This window comes from Festucalex cinctus, chromosome 5 (assembly GCF_051991245.1).
Source record: "Festucalex cinctus isolate MCC-2025b chromosome 5, RoL_Fcin_1.0, whole genome shotgun sequence".
Taxonomy (NCBI): domain Eukaryota; kingdom Metazoa; phylum Chordata; class Actinopteri; order Syngnathiformes; family Syngnathidae; genus Festucalex; species Festucalex cinctus.
The window spans coordinates 14,298,524-14,318,141 of NC_135415.1; the positions used below are offsets into that span (position 1 = coordinate 14,298,524).

A 19,618-nucleotide genomic window follows, 5' to 3' on the forward strand; every position below is an offset into this window, starting at 1 on the left:
TGTTTTAGATGTCGCCTTCCTCCAACAGGCCTGATTCAAATGATCAGCATTTGAAGGGGTGTTTGAGACCCGTGTTATAGAATCATAGCGTAATCAATCTGAATCAAATTGTCCATCCATCCATCCATCCATCCATCCATCCATCCATCCATTTTCTTAACCTCTTATTCCTCACAAGGGTCGCAGGGGTGCTGGAGCCTATCCCTGGCTTAGGGCAGTAGGTGGGGTACACCCTGAACTGGTTGCCAGCCAATTGCAGGGCACACAGAGACAAACAACCACTCACCCTCACAAGTACACTGAAGGACGAGCTCAGAGTGCCCAATTAACCTGCCATGCATGTCTTTGGAATGTGGGAGGAGACCGGAGTACCCGGAGAAGACCCACACGGGCACGGGGAGAACATGCAAACTCCACCCAGGAAGGCCGGAGCCCGGACTCGATCTTGCGTCCTCAGCACTGGGAGGCGGACGTGCTAACTACGCAGCCACCGTGCCTAAATTAAATTGTTCCACTTTGAAATGACCATCCTTGAATCTCAGATACTCGTCACATCGTCTTTTATTGAAGAAATGCGTACCACTACCTCAATCAGGGCTGAACTCGTACAAGTAAATAAATAGGCCCCGGCATTTTGACTTAGGCCCACCCCACCTCAACTCCTGCCAAACATGTAGTTCTGCCACTGATGTTTATTGATGATGTTTCATTTTGCTATCTACGTTCGAAATGGATTTACGGACTGGTCCCTCCAAATTGTGGGATAGTCTCTTGGGGGGTTGTAGGATAAATGTAGGAAAATAATAATTAAATAATTCAAAAGCACTGCATAGGCCCCAAAAGACGCCGGCCCACCAGGCATCTGCCCTGTATGCCAGATGGCCAGTCCAGCCCTGACCCCCGATCGCTGGGTTCTGTATAAAAGGCGACTCAATGCCATGGGATCTCTGTGTGAAATAGGTCACAGACTTGGTTTGTGAGCTGTGAGTAAGAGTCAGAGAAAATGTTCCCGTTGGGGCCCGGTCATACCCTCAGGTTGTCTTTGCCACCCTGCCGAGCTAAGTGCTAAATTTGTACAAGTGTAATTGTGTGTTGTAATGGCTTGTACGACAGCGCCATTAACAGCAGCCTGCGGGCACGGGAAGGCAGTAAATGGCCGCCGTGTGCTTTATGTGACCGAAACGCAGAACCGCTGAGTGCTACAGTGAACACCTAATTATTCCTAGTGAAACATTTCCAAGCGACCCGTCGTCGGTGAAAATACATACACTTTCTAAAAAAATGTTTTTTGGGAAAAAAAAAAAAACTAAAGCTAGACAAGGCTAGACTAAAATGCTCATTAATAAACAATAACAATCAGTCTGCATTTTCATCGACTAATGAAGACGAGACGAAAATGTCCTTCACTTAATAAAAACTATGGACATTTTAGTTCATGAACAAAAACTTAAAATAAAAATCTTGTCTCTCAATCTTGTCTATAACGTTCCAAAAGAAATACTAAATGCGACTGCTAACTAATGCTGGTGAAAGATGAGAACATTTTATGTGAAATAGTTTTAGATCCAAAAAGGTTCAATATAATCTGCTGACAAAAAAAATAAAGACGGGGTAAAATGCTCGTCCTCAACTCAACTCAACTCAACTTTATTGACTAAAACTAGACTAAAACGTTGACAGTCTTTGTTGACTAAAACTAGATGAGTAAAATTATGTTTTCTTGGACTAAAATAAGGACTAAAATGTTAGATTTATATAGTCAACTAAAAATGGACTAAATAAAAATGGGAGGAGGTTGACAAACTATGATTAAAAACTAACAAGTGTGACTGAAATTGTACTAAAACTGAGACTACATTTTAAAATGGCAGACAAAAATTAGCGATACTTTCAACACATTTAAATCTATTAAAACAGCCTTGAACCTACTAAGGCACAATTTTCAGAGTATCTTTGTGACTGTTTTCACTCTGTTTTCACAAATAAAACAAAAGAGGATAAAACAGCATAAATCTTCAACCAAACCATCTCACAAAAATCAACTAGCTTAATGCTACCGACGGACTAAAGAAAATTAGCATATTTAACACATGGCGTAGCAACACTTACCACACTCAAAAACGTACATGTAAATACAGATATCAATACTAAAATGTTGAAAATGGCTTGAGAGCAAACTCTGTTATATCTCTTGAACACTCAACTGTCAAATCTGGATGTTTTTTTTTTTTTTTTTTTTAGAAATAATAGTGAAAATAGCTACATTGAAGTTAGCCTATGCACCACTCATGGCTCCAAGACTTTTGAAAAAGTTTCGGAAGATGATGTAACCACAGTCATTTGCTATGATGAAATATTGAAGGCGTTTTGTTTGTTTGGGTTGCGGTGGGATCAATGAATGAATATTTTTTAGCCTTTAAAATAAATAAAGATGACTTGAATAGACTTGACTTAATTTTGAGATGGCGTCTAATGTGGTATCATACCAACTTGCGTCCTCCATATTCATTCCGCCTCTGGTTGTGTGTCCTTTACTTTGGCATTTTTCTTGCACTGTCTGTCCGCCCTCAATAAATGTTTTGTTTAAAAACGCAACCCGGAGAACATCGGAGCCAAATATTGATCAGCCGCCTCAGCTCATTACGGCGTATCCTTACACTTTACAAGACGGACAGGCCATTTTGTGAGTTGATGGGGCACGCACGGGCCTCAGTGGAGATTGAGGGAAGAGGATGGCCACGCACCCCCCCGCCAGTCGTCTTCCAGCGGGGACAGATTGGTTAACAATACAGGGGGCGAAGGGTCCTCGCTGCTTAATTAGCCTCTGACCCCGACACTGATGCCTTCTGTCAGTCGGAGTGTAATGGCCGCCCGCGTATGCGAGCACACCCCGGGCCCAGACTCAGCAGTAGTCCCGATGCTCATCCAATCCAAAATCCTCAAAACATTTAGCGCAATAACATCACACGTTTCATTTTCACATCTGTTTTGTTTTAATTTTTTTTGTTTTTTTTGTTTTATCTTGCTGTGTGGTCAAAAAGTCGGGGTGAAGGTTCGCCGCGTGAACATCATTCGGAGTGGCGTGAGCCGCCATGTTTAAAGGCCGTCTGCCTGGCTGCCCTTTGACTGAGTTTTACGGATCATTAAGTTGCGCTGGGCTGGCTGATGATGGCGAACCGCACACTTGCGCACACACTCACATACACAAATGTGTCCAGGGACATTTTGTGCTCGTATCGTTTTAATGAAGCCATTTCATCCCAAGCTAACCTTGTCATGTGACAGGCTACTTTTCATTCTGAAGATTGAATTACTGTTGGCGCGATAATGGCTTGTGCTAAGTGTGAGAGTGGCCCCGAACCGCAGCGACACTTCATTTCCTTCCTTCTTCTTCTTCTTCTTCTTCTTCTTCTTAATTTGTGTTAGTTCTGGTGATTTTGCTGCGTTGACTGAGTCCCATTTGGTCTGTTGTTGTCTTGTTAGCGTTGTTTTTAGCATTATCATTCCACTTTGGTTTGATTTGTTTTGACAGTCAAAAGTTAGCTAGAGACACCTACAGGACTGGAGTGGAAGCGCAACAACCTGAGCCTGAGGCGATGGCGCTCGTGAACTTGGCTCATCGAAGTTGTGCTTTTTCTGGCACACTTTCCATTCTTACCTTTCCTTCCTGCCTTCACTCCTTTTGATTTTTCTCCTGGCATGTTTTTCTTTCTGACTTCTTTCCTCGACTCTATTGCACCTCGTTTTTTTCACGCATCTTACATCTTTCCTTCCGTCACTTCAACCTGCTTCTCTGCCTTCCTTACCTCCTTCTTTCCAGCTCAGAACAGTTTTCCTTCCTTCCTTCCTTCCGTCCGTCTCTCCGTCCGTCCATCCGTCCTTCCTTCTGTCCCGCCTTCCTTCCTTCCTTCATTCCTTCCTTCCTTCTTTCCTTCCTTCCTTCCTTCCTTCCTCCCTTCCTTCATTCATTCCGTCCGTCCATCCGTCCTTCCTTCTGTCCCGCCTTCCTTCCTTCCTTCTTCTCTTCCTTCCTTGCTTCCGTCCATCCTTCCATCCTTCCATCCTTCCTTCCTTCCTTCCTTCCGGCCATCTATCCATCCATCCATCCGCCCTTCCTTCCTTCCTTCCTTCCTTCCTTCCTTCCTTCCTTCCTTCCTTCCTTCCGCCCGTCGGTCCGTCCGTCCGTCCGTCCGTCCGTCCGTCCGTCCGTCCTTCCTTCCTTCCTTCCTTCCTTCCTTCCTTCCTTCCTTCCTTCCTTCATTCCGTCCGTCCATCCGTCCTTCCTTCTGTCCCGCCTTCCTTCCTTCCTTCTTCCCTTGCTTCCGTCCATCCTTCCATCCTTCCTTCCTTCCGGCCATCTATCCATCCATCCATCCGCCCTTCCTTCCTTCCTTCCTTCCTTCCTTCCTTCCTTCCTTCCTTCCTTCCTTCCTTCCTTCCTCCCTTCCTTCATTCCGTCCGTCCATCCGTCCTTCCTTCTGTCCCGCCTTCCTTCCTTCCTTCTTCCCTTGCTTCCGTCCATCCTTCCATCCTTCCATCCTTCCTTCCTTCCTTCCTTCCGGCCATCTATCCATCCATCCATCCGCCCTTCCTTCCTTCCTTCCTTCCTTCCTTCCTTCCTTCCTTCCTTCCTGTATTCTCACCTTCTTTCTTTTACTAGTCTGCCTTCCTTTGATGCATGCATGCCACTGTAGAACTAGGCAACATTTTTTTTTATTTATTTTTTTAATAATTGTGATCAACCATATTGTGATTTAATATGAGGTTTCTTTTCCCAAGGTCCTCTTCCCATATATTTAGTTTTTATTGTATGGATTAAAATATATATAGAAAAAAATAATGACCCAGTTTTGCGATTTTAAAAAGTGCATTCTGCTACACTGTGCATTTGAATTTGATGATTTATTCCGCCCTATTTAGAATCTACTTTATTCCTACTCCTCTTGGAATTGTCTCCAATTCAAATTCAAAGAGTGACACACGAGAGAAGAGTTTGCTGTCAAAGGTTGCGATAATGCGGCGGCATGTTTGCTTAAGCGTTATCTCACCCCTATGACGCCGTACAATGTGCATGCTGGCAGAGCGACTATTATGACACCCGGCGGGAGCGATGACGCCGTCACATGCGGGCTTTTGTTGGTCAGCGTGGCAGGCAGGCAAGGATTGCACTTTGATGCACTCCCAAAGTCTCTTTAGCCAGCACAAGTGGGAGGTTGCTAACGCCTCCTTTTGTGGCGCCTCACAAAAAACGAAAGAGGGATTTCCATTGTTTGAGTGCTGAGTGACGGCCATCGGGGCAAAAGTTCACTTTTGCTTATTCCCAGCAACATCGTTTTCAACACCCTTTGCTTCTTACGTGACCCCCAAAAAGCCACGGGAAGCTAAAGAAAGAGCAAAATAGAAGTCTTGTGAAGCATGCGGACGTTTGTTTGTTTGATGTTTGTTGCCTGTACCCTCTTGGTGGGTTTTGTTCCGATGTGGCGATTCTCATGTTGAAATGTTTCTTCCACTTTTTTGAGGTGCACCTCCTTCCACATATTTCATGTCATTTACATCATTCCAATTTCAACATATTACAAAAATCAATTGCTTTCTCCTTCCAAAAACATACTTTTCCCACAATTTCACAATTCCATCCATTCATATGCGTATTAAATGAACATATCAGATTCACATCTTTCCCATTTGAAATTCAAATCTACAAAATCTTCAAAGCTGATTCAATTGTCTTTGGGAACAATTTTCAACAGTATGAAAATTCCAGTTTTTCAAATTATTTCATTCCTCGTTCTTCATTCTCAAGATAAATCATTCACTATCGTTCCATATCTTTCAATATCATTCCATTTCATTGTACATTTTTCACCAATATCATTCTACATCATTTCATATATTATCATGACACATCATTCAATATAATTCCATGTCATTCCTCATCTTTCAAGACCATTCCACATTTTCCACCAACATATTGCACATTTTTCTTTAATATCATTCCAGATCATTCCATATATTATCATTTTACATCATTCAAAATAATTCCACGTCATTCCTTGCCTTACAATATCATTCCATGTAAATTCACTTTTTTTTCCATTTTGCACATTTTTCATCACTGTCATTCTACATCATTTCAAATATCATGCCACATCATTCAATATAATTCCACATCATTCCTTGCCTTACAATATCATTCTATGTAATTCCGCATTTTTCACAATTTTGCACATTTTTCATCACTATCATTCTACGTCATTTCAAATATCATGACACATCATTCAATATAATTCAATGCCATTCTTCATCTTTCCGCATTTTCCACCAACATATTGCACTTTTTTTTTTAAATATAATTCCAGATCATTCCAAATATTATCATTTCACATCATTCAATATAATTCCACATCATTCCTTGCCTTACAATATCATTCCATATAATTCTGCATTTTTTCACCATTTTGCACATTTGTCATCAATATCCATTCTACATCCTTCCATATCTTTCAATATCATTCCATGTTTCCACATTTTTTCATTTCAGCATTCACATTTTGTAGTTATGTAATTTTCCATATTGTTTTCATTCACGTTGCTTCATTGTCACGTTGTCTTCTCATGTTTGCATTTTCTTTCTTTTCATGCTGCTTTTCATTCTCATGTGTTTTATTCTCGTTATTACATTATCTTATTAACTGTGATTAAAGTAAATTAATTTATATCCCCCCCCCATTGTATAATAACAGAAGCATAGTCAATTATCCGTCACTAATTAATAATAATTGCGTAGCGGCTACATGGGGCTAATTGACAATGAAAATCATGTTGCACTCGCCTTTCTCAAACAGATGTGACAGGAAAGTGAATTAGACAGCAAACATGTGGACCGCATCCTCATTTAACACCCCCCAGCACCTTTAATTACCAATACACACACACACACACACTGAAAGCCACACACACGCAGTGACTTTAATAGCATACAAGCGCATCACACAGGCTGCACCTTGCAACACAAACATCCCTTTTAATGATGGAGGCGCCCTTTTGAAAGTGGTGACAAAGTGCAGACGGGCAAAAAAAAAAAAAGAAAAAAAAAGTGAGCGTCCCGAACCAATCAGGAAGTTAATGAGGAGAGAAATGACTTCACAACACTACTGGGAGGAGGACGGCAGGGAGGGAGCGCCGGCCAATCACATTGCAGGAATCCTGGACACTCTGAATGTTGAAAATATAAAGACACCTTCAATATTGTAACACCGAAATGGAAATTTACTTATGGACAGCTTTATTTTGTATTTAAAAAACAAATCTTTATTATAATTGATGAGTAAATGCGCTATTATTTTATGATGGCTTTTACTCGGGCTCAAACAGTGACCACTGCAAAGTCCCAATCTATAGAAATTATTATATCATTAACACAGATGATCCTTTATCTTGACAGCGGATGGCTACGTGAAAGGTAGCACAGGTTGTGTTTGAACAATAAACATAACTACATGCATTAAAGTAAAGCATCTTATTAACTCATTTGCTACCAAAAATGTATGAATACATTCTATTTTAAATATTATCATGCTCCCAAAAACGTATTTTTATACTTTTTTTATGCTAGCGCATACAGAAAGCTTTGATGCAGCCTCTGACCTGAAGAGGTCACTTGAAGCAATTGTAGATATTACAAAAACGGCCAGCGGGTGGCAGCAGAGTATAAGAGATCAACCAGGGCCATGTTGCAAACAAGCTGATTTCCCCACAGTTGTAAACAGATTTCTGAATAATGATGAAATGTAGCTATATATATTCTAATGCTAACTGCCTCAAAACGGAAACCTATAGAAAAATGCTTTTTTCCTGATGAAAGAAGAGACTAATCTCTCCTTTAGTAGGTTCCATGTTTTTATAGCAATAGAACACAATATTCTGAGGGCCTTGCAAAATCAGTCAGAATCCAGTAAAACAGCCGGGAACGAAGTGGGTTGCTTTAGTGAAAATGGCTGGGAGGGAATGAGTTAATAAACATTTGTGTATGACATTCAGAATACAGTATTTGTTCATGCCAAACTACCCCCACCCCATTTTAAATTATGCAAGTAATTCACTGATGAGAAAAAAAGGAGGATGAGAGTGTGCAGTGCATCAAAAAATGTTGAAGGCATCCTCATAACAATAAATGTCGAAAGAATTAACTTAAAACAGGCGATTTCCAAATTTGGCGGGCAAAAAATGTAGATTAAAACAAGCCTTTTTAATGAAGCGATTAATTGTGATTGATCAAAATTCTAAGATGTGATTCATCTGATTAAAAAATTAGAATCGCTTGACAGCTCTAATTAAAACCTTAACCCTACTTTGAAACCCAGAACCTACTTTGAAATATAACCCCACTCTACAAGGATAACTGAAACCCTAATTTGAATTCTAACCCTACTTTGAAACCTTAACCATTCGTTAAAACTCTCACCCCACTTTGGAACCCTGCTTTGAAACCCTACTGTAAAACCCGAACCCTATTTCGAAACCCTTCATTGAACCTTAGCCCTACTTTGAAATTCTTACATTACAAGGGTAACCCAACTTTGAACTATGTACTTTGAAACCCTAATTTGAAACCCTACTTTTGTTTTGTTTTTATGCAAGAGCATACAGAAGGCTTTGATGCAGCTTCTGACGCGAACAAGTGGCTTAAAGCAATGGTAGTTATTACAAAAAAAAAGCAGGTGGCAGCAGAGTATAAGAGATCATCCAGGGCCATGTTGCAACAAGTTCTTTTTGCCAGTGTTTTCACCAGGAATGTGAATATTGATGAAACTTAGCTATATTCTAATGCTAATTGCTGCAAAACGAAAACAGATAAAAACACACTTTTTTTTTTCCTAATGAAAGAAGAAACTCTAATCTTTCGGTAGGTTCCATGTCTTTATAGCAATAGAACACAATATTCTGTGGGCCTTGCAATATCAGGGGGTTGCTATACTTAAAATGGCTGCGAGTTAATGAGTTACAATGAGGTTATGTGTGATGGTTATGAATGAATGCAACTGTTATAAATTGCAAAACCCCTCATTTTGAGTAGTGTAGTTGTAAAAGCTGAGTGGATGCTGCGCGTTCAGGAACGAGTGCCAACGCAGCACTCGCAGTCTTATTGAACAACATTTTGTCTCCCGCCAGCGACTCATCGCAATTCATCTTCTTGATGCTTTTGTATCAGCAGTGGGCAAGATTGAAGCTGCAAGTCTTCTTGTGCCCGATCAGGTCTTGAATATTTCAAAAAGAGTGTTCCATGTTTTCTTCTCAAATGGTCGCTTTTGTTGCTTCGTCTTGACCAGGTTTCCTTCTTGTGTATGATTCCATCTCCTTCTTTTGTTTGCCTCATGTCACGTTGACCTGCTTTTTGTTTTTCATCTCAAGTTGATGAGGATGAAGAAGGGACTAAATGCAAATTCTGAAGCGCTATTGGTGTGTTTGCAGCCATGTCAGCCAGCAGCAGCAGCAGCAGCAGCGTGGTCGGCGTGCCGGACTCGTTGACCTTCCGCGCCATCGCCGACATCAAGCCGGAGCTGGACGACGGACACGGCGGCTCCGACTGCCTCGTCATCGACGAAGACGCGGCTAATTGAACGGCGACGTTTGCTTTTTTGCACTTACAAGCCTTTAACAAGCAAAAAAAGTTTTCTTTTTTTTTGTTTTTTAAGTTTGTGTCACCATTAATCATTCAAAACAAGAGTTGATAGATCGCACAGTGGAGTTTGTCAATAATCAACGACAAATTACACGTTTAACAAATCTGATGACAATTGTTTTTTTTTGTCCTAATTTTTTTTTGTTTTGAAATTCTGAATTTGTCTGTTTTTTTCTTTTCTTTTATTGTTTCATCTTCAAGTTGTTTCTTCGAGTGTTCTTCTCATCTTATGTTTTCTTCATGTGTTATCCTTTCAGGTTGTTTGCGTCACGTTTTCTTCGCCTTTCTTGTTTTCCTTTTAATCTTTTGTTTTTCTTGTTTCATTCTGATGCCGTTTTGCTTTTCATGAACGTTTTTACATCTGCTCTAGTTGTTTTCTTCTCATTCGATGTTTTCTTTACACAAATTGTCTTCTCAAGTTTTTTCTTCAGGTTTTTGCCTTTAATTTTTCTGTTTTTTTTTGCCGTTTTTTTCTTGCTTATGTTTTCTCCTGGTTTTCTTCTTTTTTCATCAGTTGTGTTTAAGTCAGTTTTTTCCCTGTACATTTTTTCCTTCTTGTGTATTCACTCAGTTATGCTTTCTGCTCAAGTCGTATTTTTTTTAATTGTTTTATTCTGCTTATGTTATATTCACGTTAAGTTTGTGTATTTTGAATGTTGATTTCTTCTCTCCTCGTGTTTTATATGCTAATAAAAACTCATTGATCTAACTGTCGACTCAAGAAAATTTAATTTAGCCTCCATCCCATACGTTTGACTACTTTTTAAAACAACAAAATTAATAAATTTTAATAACTTCCTCTTAAAGCGATTGAATGCAGAATATTGAATTTTGAATCGCTACTGCCACCTGTGGCTGGAAAATGAAACTGCATTTCCCCTTCTTAACACAAACAACGCACACATGACACCACATCCACAGACAGAGGGCGGGAAATTCGAACCCGAATCCTGTCTGAAAATTATTAGCCAGAGGCAATCAGGAGTTTGCATTATGAACAGCTAAGGTGTTAACTCATTCAATCCCAAAAACATGTAAAAACGTTTTTAAATACTTTGTCCTTGCCTCCCAAAAACGTGTTTACACATTTTATAGGTTTGTTTGTGCAAGAGCATACAGAAGGCAGCTTCTGATATGAAGAGGTGGCTTAAAGCAATGGTAATTATTAAATAAATAAATAAAAAAAACACACACCAGCAGGTGGCAGCAGAGTATAAGAGATCAGCCAGAGCCATCTTCCAACAAAGCTCTTTTTTTCTGTTTTTGCCAGGAATTTGAATATTGACAAAACTTAGCTATATTCTAAGGCTAACTGTTGCAAAACGGAAACAGATCCTAATACACTTTTTTTCCCTGATGAAAGAAAACACTCTAATCTTTCCTTTGGTACGTTCCATATTTTTATAGCAGTAGGATGCAATTTTCTGTGGGCCTTTCAAAATCAGTCAAAATCCAGTAAAACAGCCGAAAGCGATGGCTGAGAGTGATTGTGTTAATCTACTAATTAAAAAATGTTGCCGTCATAAACGGTCAAATAAAAAGGCTATTGTAAAGATATTTATGGGCAAATTGTTCCAAAGTGCCGCTTTAATCTCATTTGTGAGATCATCTGTTTGTGAAATGATGATGATGACGGCAAATGTTCTCGAGGCTACATTTTGCTTGCACGTCTTGACTCATAAACTCTTTTTCTCCGCAGTTGTGTTCCCCTCGCAAACATCCGTCCCAATATTACAAACATAAAAATGTGAAGGCGCCTCCCGGAGATTCGTCATGTGAAGTGTTTTCTCGAGTTTATGTGGCTACAAGTTTGTTTGCGGCTTGAAATGATGGAGGGGCGGCAGAAAACAAAGTCGAAGTGTTTTCTTTGCGCTAACACTCAGCGGGGTCGTGCCCCATCTGCTGGAATCAATAACGCCCGCGTCTTGTTCTTCTTCTTCTTCTTCTTTTTTTTTTTATGAAACGCACTTACTCTTAATTTCATCCCCGAGTGGTTTTAGAGAGAAGAATGTGGAGTTACCTATAAGCGCCGCGCCGCCATAAATCAGCGGCGGCGCTAGTATCGATTGATGCTGATATATCACACAAATTTACTGTCACTTCTGTTTTCAATTAAAGATACAATCAGTCAGATAATGACTTAATTGGATTTTACACAAGATTGACTTTTATGGCCGGGGCTTTTACGACTTTAGTTAAGGGAGGCCATTTTATCACACCGAGAACAAAGTGTCTCGCCAGTGCTTTTTTTCCCCCGCTCTGGCAGGACGCCCCCTGCTGGCTCTATTTAAATATATTTATATATTTTTGTTATCCTATCATGACAATTGCATGTGTGCGTATCCGCACACACGAACGTGAATGTGATCAAACTCGACTGAGACGTGGGGACAATATTGCTCCCCCGGGGACCCTTAAATCAGTCGCCGTGTGACGGCAAGCCCCGCCCCGCAATCAGCGCCTCCTAATCACCGCCATCTCCTCGTGGCCCACCTCCATTTTGTCGGGATCCCCAAAGCCCCCCGAACGTGTTTCAGGGTTAAACCAACATGCAGGCAACGTTTTACGCAGAAAATGTCAACATTCTTAATAAGGTCATACGGAAGTACAAAAAAATACTCAACTGATATTTTAAAACGAATGACAAGGATGAAATGTGTGAAATATGTTCAAATAGATGTTACAGAAAGGATTACATGGCACAGTGACACTGATGCTATTTGCTAGCCTGTCTACAGCATTTTGCATTGTCTGTTAGCATTTGGCTAAGTGGACTTTTCTATAATGCGAAGTTACGTGGATGTTTTAAATGTCTTCATTTTATTTATTATATTCCTGACAATAAACTGAAGTGTAATATTGCAAAAAAACTGTCAACTAAATCTAAAGTATTATTATTATTTATTTTACTGAAAATATTTTTTTGTTTTTAAATTTGATTTACTTGAATGTTCATTAAATGTGCATCGAAAATGTTCAAAATAATATATAATATTCTAAATGTTTGTTCATAGTTTTTCAACAATTCATCCCCATTTAACACTCGTGAAAATAGTGTCAAATAGTATTAATATTATTTTCATTATATATTTGATTTTCTTGGAGATTTTAAAAAAAATATGTGATAAAAATATTCCAAATATTTAATATTATATTTTCAACAAATTATCTACATTTAATACTATGTGTGACATCTATTTAATATTTTCCACATTATTTTTTAATCATTGATTGATTGAAGGCTTAATTAAAAAAACAACAACAACAACAACAAAATATTAAAATTCAGATTTCATCTATTTGTTCAATAAATCATCCACATTGAATACTATAGCTTGTTAAAAAAAAAAATAATACTTTTATTAGGTTTTTGGTAAATATTTCCCTTTTATTAAACAGTAAAATGAACTTTTTGTTCTCCTGAATGCAAAGTGAAATAATCCCTTCCTCACATGCATATTTTTCTCTCATATTTATATTTTTCCATAGTGCCAGTGTAGCCACCTTGCCTGACATGTCAGAAAGTCTGGAAGTGAGCGCCTGCAGACCCGTCTCGTCACCTTGAAAAGGTGCTGGGCCATTTCCCAATTAAAAGCTTAATGGCCCCACTTGATTGGCCGCCCCGCCACGATGCATCAGCCGATGCATCATCCCATTTTGTGCTTGAATAAACTGCCCGCTTCCATTACGATCCCACTCACTTCTTCTCCAGTCACATGAAAAACGTACAAGTTGTAAAAGTTGCAGATGATTTCCAATTGAATTGCTGGTTTATTTGTTGGCGTTTAATAGCCGGATTGTTTGCTGGGGAGCGAGATGGTGTGAATGACAACTTAAGTGTTTGCAACATGCTTAATGGAGGCCTGCAGTGGAAGGCAAGAGAGAAATGTGTACGTTTCTAATACAGATCTGGGTCAAGGATGTTTAAACTTCTTATTTTTGGGCCATTTTTGTGATTTTTACTCCTAATTTATGAGTCAATAATGCATGACATTATCCACATTAAACCACATTAAAAGGAGTTTGGGAATTTTTCAATACGTGTTTTTTTTATGAATAAAAAATGCTCTCCACGTTTTTTTTTTAAGTATACTCCCAGTTATATTTTAACTTGACATAGAAATATGAATATTGTTCTTACCTTATGGGGAATTTGATGCTGTTCTCAAAACAAATATCTGATGTTGCTGCATCTTGTCCAGGTCGTCTTTGCAAATGAGAGATGGTTCTTAACTAACCAACCTGGGGGAACAAAAAAAAACAAAAAAAAAAAAAAAACAGATACACTGAAATGTAAAAAGCCCACCAAAAACATCCTCATAATGCTGTACACAATAATATTAATATTAGGGCCTGACAGATTAATCGTCTGATAATAACTTCAAAATTGGCAAAGATATTGATACCTTTGATCAATTTTGCTGAATTATTTTTTTTTTAAACATGCATTGACATATTACAACATAAGAAAACTCAAATCAACTTTATTTATAAAGCATTTTAAAAAAATGTGCATATTATTCATATATTTTGTAAGTGAGCAAAAAAATGTTATTTTATGATTATTACATATATAATTTTAATTAATGAGCCGATTAATCAGTTATTGGAAATAATGGAATTTGCATTGGCCTGGGAAAAAAAAACCAACCACATTGATCAGGCCCTAATTAATCCACCCCCTCACCATTATATTTTCTATTTTTAAGTTTGGTTACATTTTATTTATTTATTTATTTATTTTTGGCCTGATTTGAACAATATGTTGAATTTCTCAGTGACTAACACATAAAACAACCTAAAATAAGAATGAAACATTATGACTGAAAAAATACTTTTATGTTCACGTGACTTTATTTATTTCTATAGGTTTCATAAAATAAAAGATACAAATATTTTTTGCACATTTCCTGGAATGAGAAGGGATGCTTGAGAGTCAATGGAATGGGAATAATCATTTTAAAAAGTGCTTACAAAATGCACCTTTTTATTGAGGTGTTTCAAAGAAGACCTAAAGGTCACGTGCACTTTTTGATTGACAGCCGGGTGGCTGAGTGGGCGTGTGTCGTAAGTTGCCCCCCCTCCCCTCCATCACCACCAAGCCACCCGGTCCCCTCACTCTGGTCCCCTCTCATCTTCCAGTTGGCTGATCGGCGATGAACGGCTTCGGCTCTCCGTACCTGTACGTGGGCGCGCCGGTGTCGCAGCCGCCGCGGGCGCCCCTCCAGCGGACGCCCAAGTGCGCGCGCTGCCGCAACCACGGCGTGCTGTCGTGGCTCAAGGGCCACAAGCGCTACTGCCGCTTCAAGGACTGCGCGTGCGACAAGTGCATCCTCATCATCGAGAGGCAGCGCGTCATGGCCGCCCAGGTGGCGCTGCGCCGGCAGCAGGCCAACGAGAGCCTGGACAGCCTCATCCCGGAGGCCCTCCGGGTCGTGCCGGCCGAGGGGGCCGCGCCGGCGACCCCGGCGGCGGCGACCAGCGGCGAGCCCGAAGCCAGGTGGAGGAGCGCGGAGGAAGGGCGAGGTCAGGACGCGATTGCATGTCAACACTTCTTTTGGATCTATTCAAGTCATTTTTAGTGCAGGCGCCATAAGCGTGTAAGACATTTTTGAGTTAAAGAAAGAAAAATATAGCTTTTAGATGTGCATATTGTTGATTATATTCACATTTTAACACGTGTGAGTTGCTGTCCAGTAATCAAATTCTTAAAAACAAAACAAAAACGGATTGATATGATTCTTCTAACATTGTTAAAATGAATAGTTAGTTGTAAACATTGGTGGAAGAAACCTGGACTAAATTGTACATTTCGTGTTATAAAAAAAAGCCAATATAATTTACATTCAATATGTAATGAATATTGTTATAAATACAAACAAGATACATAATTTGGACTAAATTGCATTTCACGTCTAAGGCACATATTTAAAATTGTCATTGTAATTTATGTAAGTTGCAATTTATTTTCTACAAAATACATGCTTTTTTGCACGTAACAAAATAAATATTTTATTTAAAGTAGGAAGATGAGGATGACATTTAGTGTATTTCATCATCTTAAAAATTACATTTTGCAAAAAAAAAAAAAAAAAGGCATTTTTAGTATAACTGCTATTGTGGTGTAAACGTGCATATGAAAATTTCTTAACATAATTTATTCGTTATGATAATGTAAAAAAAAAAAACATTTAAGGGGACCTGGATTAAAGGAGTCTATCATATTTTTTAATTACGTGTTTTTTTTTTTGGTGACACTCGGCCTTTAAAGCAAAATTAGACACATGAGCGTATCGAGATGTTCATGTTCAAATACAAATGAAATCTTTAAATCCCTCCACGTACATCATTTGTATCCAACATTTTATCGGTCATTTCTTTTATTGTCCCGTATAAACGTTACAAAAAAAATTGCCAAAGTAAATATGAATTGAGATGCTCAGGATACCTTGAATTAAATATATGTTACATTTTTGTCCATCTAATGCTTGACGGGTTTTTTTTGGGTTTTTTTTTTTTTGCGCATAAGAGAATTCAAAACGATAGCAATCAATCAGATAGTGACAAACGGTAAGTTGTTTTCATATTTCTCTCATCTTGAGATAAAAATGTTGCTAGGCAACAGTTGATGTTTTTACACAATCGGTACGTTGACTGAACAGCCGAGCACAGGACAAACTTATATAAATATGAATGGTCTTTTTTTGTCATTGTTTTGTTTTTTTGTTTGTATCGGCCATGGAGTCAAGAAGTACCAGTTGCTGCACTTCCCATAAAAAACATACATTAACTCAATATACAAATTCAGTTATATAAGTATAAAGAAACATATTGTTGTACAATTCTGTGAGAAAAGAACGTTATGGAAAATATATTAAATTACATAATATGTAATATAACATTACATAAAATGAAAATCATTCTCAGGTACAGTAAAAAAAAAAACTGAAACATTGTCAAAAATGTCTAAAAAAAAATTGTGACATGAAAATCAACACATATAAGTTAATGTAAAAACAAATGCAGTGTCATTTACAAAAAATGTAGAACACAAACGCTTTTATTGTCTAATGTGCATTTTACATTTTTTTTATTAATTAAATTCTAATTAGTTTTCACAATGCAAATAATGTAATAAATCTTTAAACCAAAACTATTTTATATATACTTATTATATAGACTTAGCAGCACAACAATTTCAATTTTTTTTTTTAAAGGATTGTGTGGTCACCTGTTGCTAGGCAGACTTCACAAGGTTGATCATAAAATTTGCATGTCACAAAAAAACTATAAAGGCTTGTTATGCAAGTTAATTATTCCACAATTGAGTCATTGCTTTGCATTAAATATTAACCAAAAGTGCGACCTTCTGTTTTGCAGAAGGTCCAGAGGACGGGAGCGGGGACGTGTCTGGTACCGAGACCGGGGGAAGCCCCGGTGAACGGGACCCAGATCAGGTGAGCTCCCCAGAAGGTTCCAAACCAAACTCCTGCTACACCCCGGACCCCCCCGACGCCCACCCGGGGGAGAAGGAGGCCAAAAACGCCGCAGAGAGTCCTCAGAAGAGGCCGGCCAGTCCAGAGGCCCGGGGGGTGCTGATCGAGGGTCTGGCCGGCTCCGTCAACCTTCCCTTCAGCCTCAGAGCCAACCGGCCCCCCCTGGAGGTCCTCAAGAAGATCTTCCCGGGCCACAAGGCGCCTGTTCTGGAGCTCATCCTCCGAGGCTGCGGGGGCGACCTGGTGGGCGCCATCGAGGTGCTGCTGTCCAGCCGGGGCCCGGACGGCGGAGGCGCGCCGCACCCGCACCCGGACTCCCACCCGGACCCTGTGGTGCTTCCGCCGGGCGGGCACCCCTTCGAGCACGGCCTGGGCTCCTACCACCCGGTGACGTCCTCCGCCAAGTGGTCGGTGGGCTCCGCCTTCAGGGTACCGGACTCGCTACGCTTCGCGTCCGAGTCGCCCCCGGTGGGCGCTTTGGGGGTCCCGCTGCAGCACCCGCGCTACCCGCTCGTGCTGCGCAACTCCCTGACCCGGGGCCCGGGCGGCGCCCTGGTGCCCAACGACGTGACCCTGTGGAACACGGTGGCCCTGCAGCAGCAGTACCAGCTGCGTTCCGCTGCCGCCGCCGCCGCCGCCGCCCAGTACGTGTCGCCCTTCGGCCCGGCCGCCGCCGCCCCCGGGGGCTCCGTCTTCCGGGGGGCCTCGCTCCTACACCAGCACCACATCAGGGTCACCGAGGAAGCCCGCGGCGGCATCCAGGAGGGCGAGGTGTGCGGGCCCGGGGCCAAGGCGGGTCTGTACTCGCCTGACGAGGACTACGAGGAACGCTCCGATTCGGCCGACTCACGGATCATGAACTCGTCCGGCTAGAAGGCGTTTTTATTTTTTGGTTTGTTTGGACGGGACCCTACAAACAATGAAGTGAGCGCCACTTTTGAATGTACAAACTTCGTCTACTTCCTGTCAGCATGTTGTCATGATTGTCAGCATGTGTTGAGTGTGAATAATAAACAAACACTGGGAATGTCAACTGTGTCAAATGTTGCTTTCGTACAGCCCAGCCACGACCTCCATTTTGTACAGCCACAACCTACATTTTGTACACAATTTAAACATCAAAACTCAACACTAAAAACCCACAATTAAAAACAAATGGCCTTCAATTAGTCTTTTCAACTACGAATTGTTACTGTCGCAAAGCAGTTTAAATTCATGTTTGCCTCTAGATGGCAGACGAGAGCACATCAAAGCCCGAGATTGTACTTCTCCACCATAGAAGAAGAGATAGTGGGGAACACAAACACAAACCTATTTCCCCACTTTGCTTAGCGACGCTATCAGCTCTGAAAGATTGCAACGTATGTTGCAACTGACAACATTGATCAAAAGTAAACAAAGAGCCATTTAAAAAAACAAAACAAAAAGAACCGTTGACAGTTTGTTTGAAGTGCATATGGTGTAACTAAATTTGTGTGCTTCAAAAACAATGAATAATAGTGATACACACACGTACAGTGGCTTAATATATAAGATCCTCGTCTGTACATTTGTTCAATATCAAAACAAACATATGCACATATTTTGTCCTTTTTTAAAATGGCCTTTCTGTCATGCATCTGATTAGGAAGTGCGAGGTCCTATGTAGCCCCCTAGTTGCGCTAATAAAAAAAAAAAATGGCCTCCTCCATCGTTTAATTTGCCACTCACAGCTAGCCATTAGCCGCTAACGCTAGTGAGCTGGTGCATCTTATACAATTGTAACCAATGGCAGTGTAATTAATGAGCAATATTTTTAAGTTACATAACGATTTTTGACACCATCAGTATGTGATGACAATATGAATTGCACGAGGCCAGCCTCGTTCACAACAATCTTTCATTCTATGCACAAACACGTTGCCAAACGCACTGCGAGGGCCAAATTCCAAAATAAAAACCCAACAAAGAACTGCTGGCCATGTATTACTTTAGGATTTAAGTAAAGGTTTAAGATAACAGAGATAGTACGTTTAAAAAATATATAACAGAATGTTTTGACACGCGACTCACCAGGCTCCAGCCAACGTGGTCTTCTTGTCCACCAGGTGGCGCCATTACAGCTCAGACGAGGTATCATCTAAGAAAACAACAAATAAATGCTTAAAGTATAGTACATTATTATTATTATTATTATTATTATTATTATTATTATTATTATTATTATGTAGTGTAATATTCTATGATTGTCATATATGAATATATTTAACTCCATGTCAGGAGTCAGTGAGCATGGCCGGTATTCTTCCATTCAAATAAGATGTCAAATGCTGCCATCTGCTGGCGAAGTGCTTACACAGCATGTGACGAGTGACTCCATCGATAGCCGGTCCGTTTCAGTCGTGTTTACTTGCTTTAGTCTGACATCTCGTGCTTAAACGTCAACATGACAGTTGACGCT

The 19,618-nt window shown here is 40.1% G+C and overlaps 2 protein-coding genes across 9 annotated transcripts in view; both read left to right on the forward strand.

Moving 5' to 3' along the window:
• The window catches only part of dmrt1 (doublesex and mab-3 related transcription factor 1), a 29,853-nt gene extending 19,462 nt beyond the window's left edge, over nt 1-10,391 (forward strand). For all 8 annotated transcript variants that reach the window (XM_077520574.1, XM_077520577.1, XM_077520572.1 and 5 more), the window contains one exon: nt 9,472-10,391. In XM_077520574.1, coding sequence (XP_077376700.1) covers nt 9,472-9,620 — 149 coding nt within the window. In that variant the 3' untranslated portion in view covers nt 9,621-10,391. The remainder of the gene's footprint in view (nt 1-9,471) is intronic.
• Nucleotides 10,392-14,806: 4,415 nt separating this feature from the next.
• Nucleotides 14,807-18,211, forward strand: dmrt3a (doublesex and mab-3 related transcription factor 3a). Its single transcript, XM_077520567.1, has 2 exons — nt 14,807-15,208; nt 17,063-18,211. Exons 1-2 carry the CDS (start codon nt 14,839-14,841, stop codon nt 18,049-18,051), a joined length of 1,359 nt encoding a protein of 452 aa, XP_077376693.1. The 5' UTR covers nt 14,807-14,838; the 3' UTR covers nt 18,052-18,211.
• Nucleotides 18,212-19,618: the final 1,407 nt, after the last annotated feature.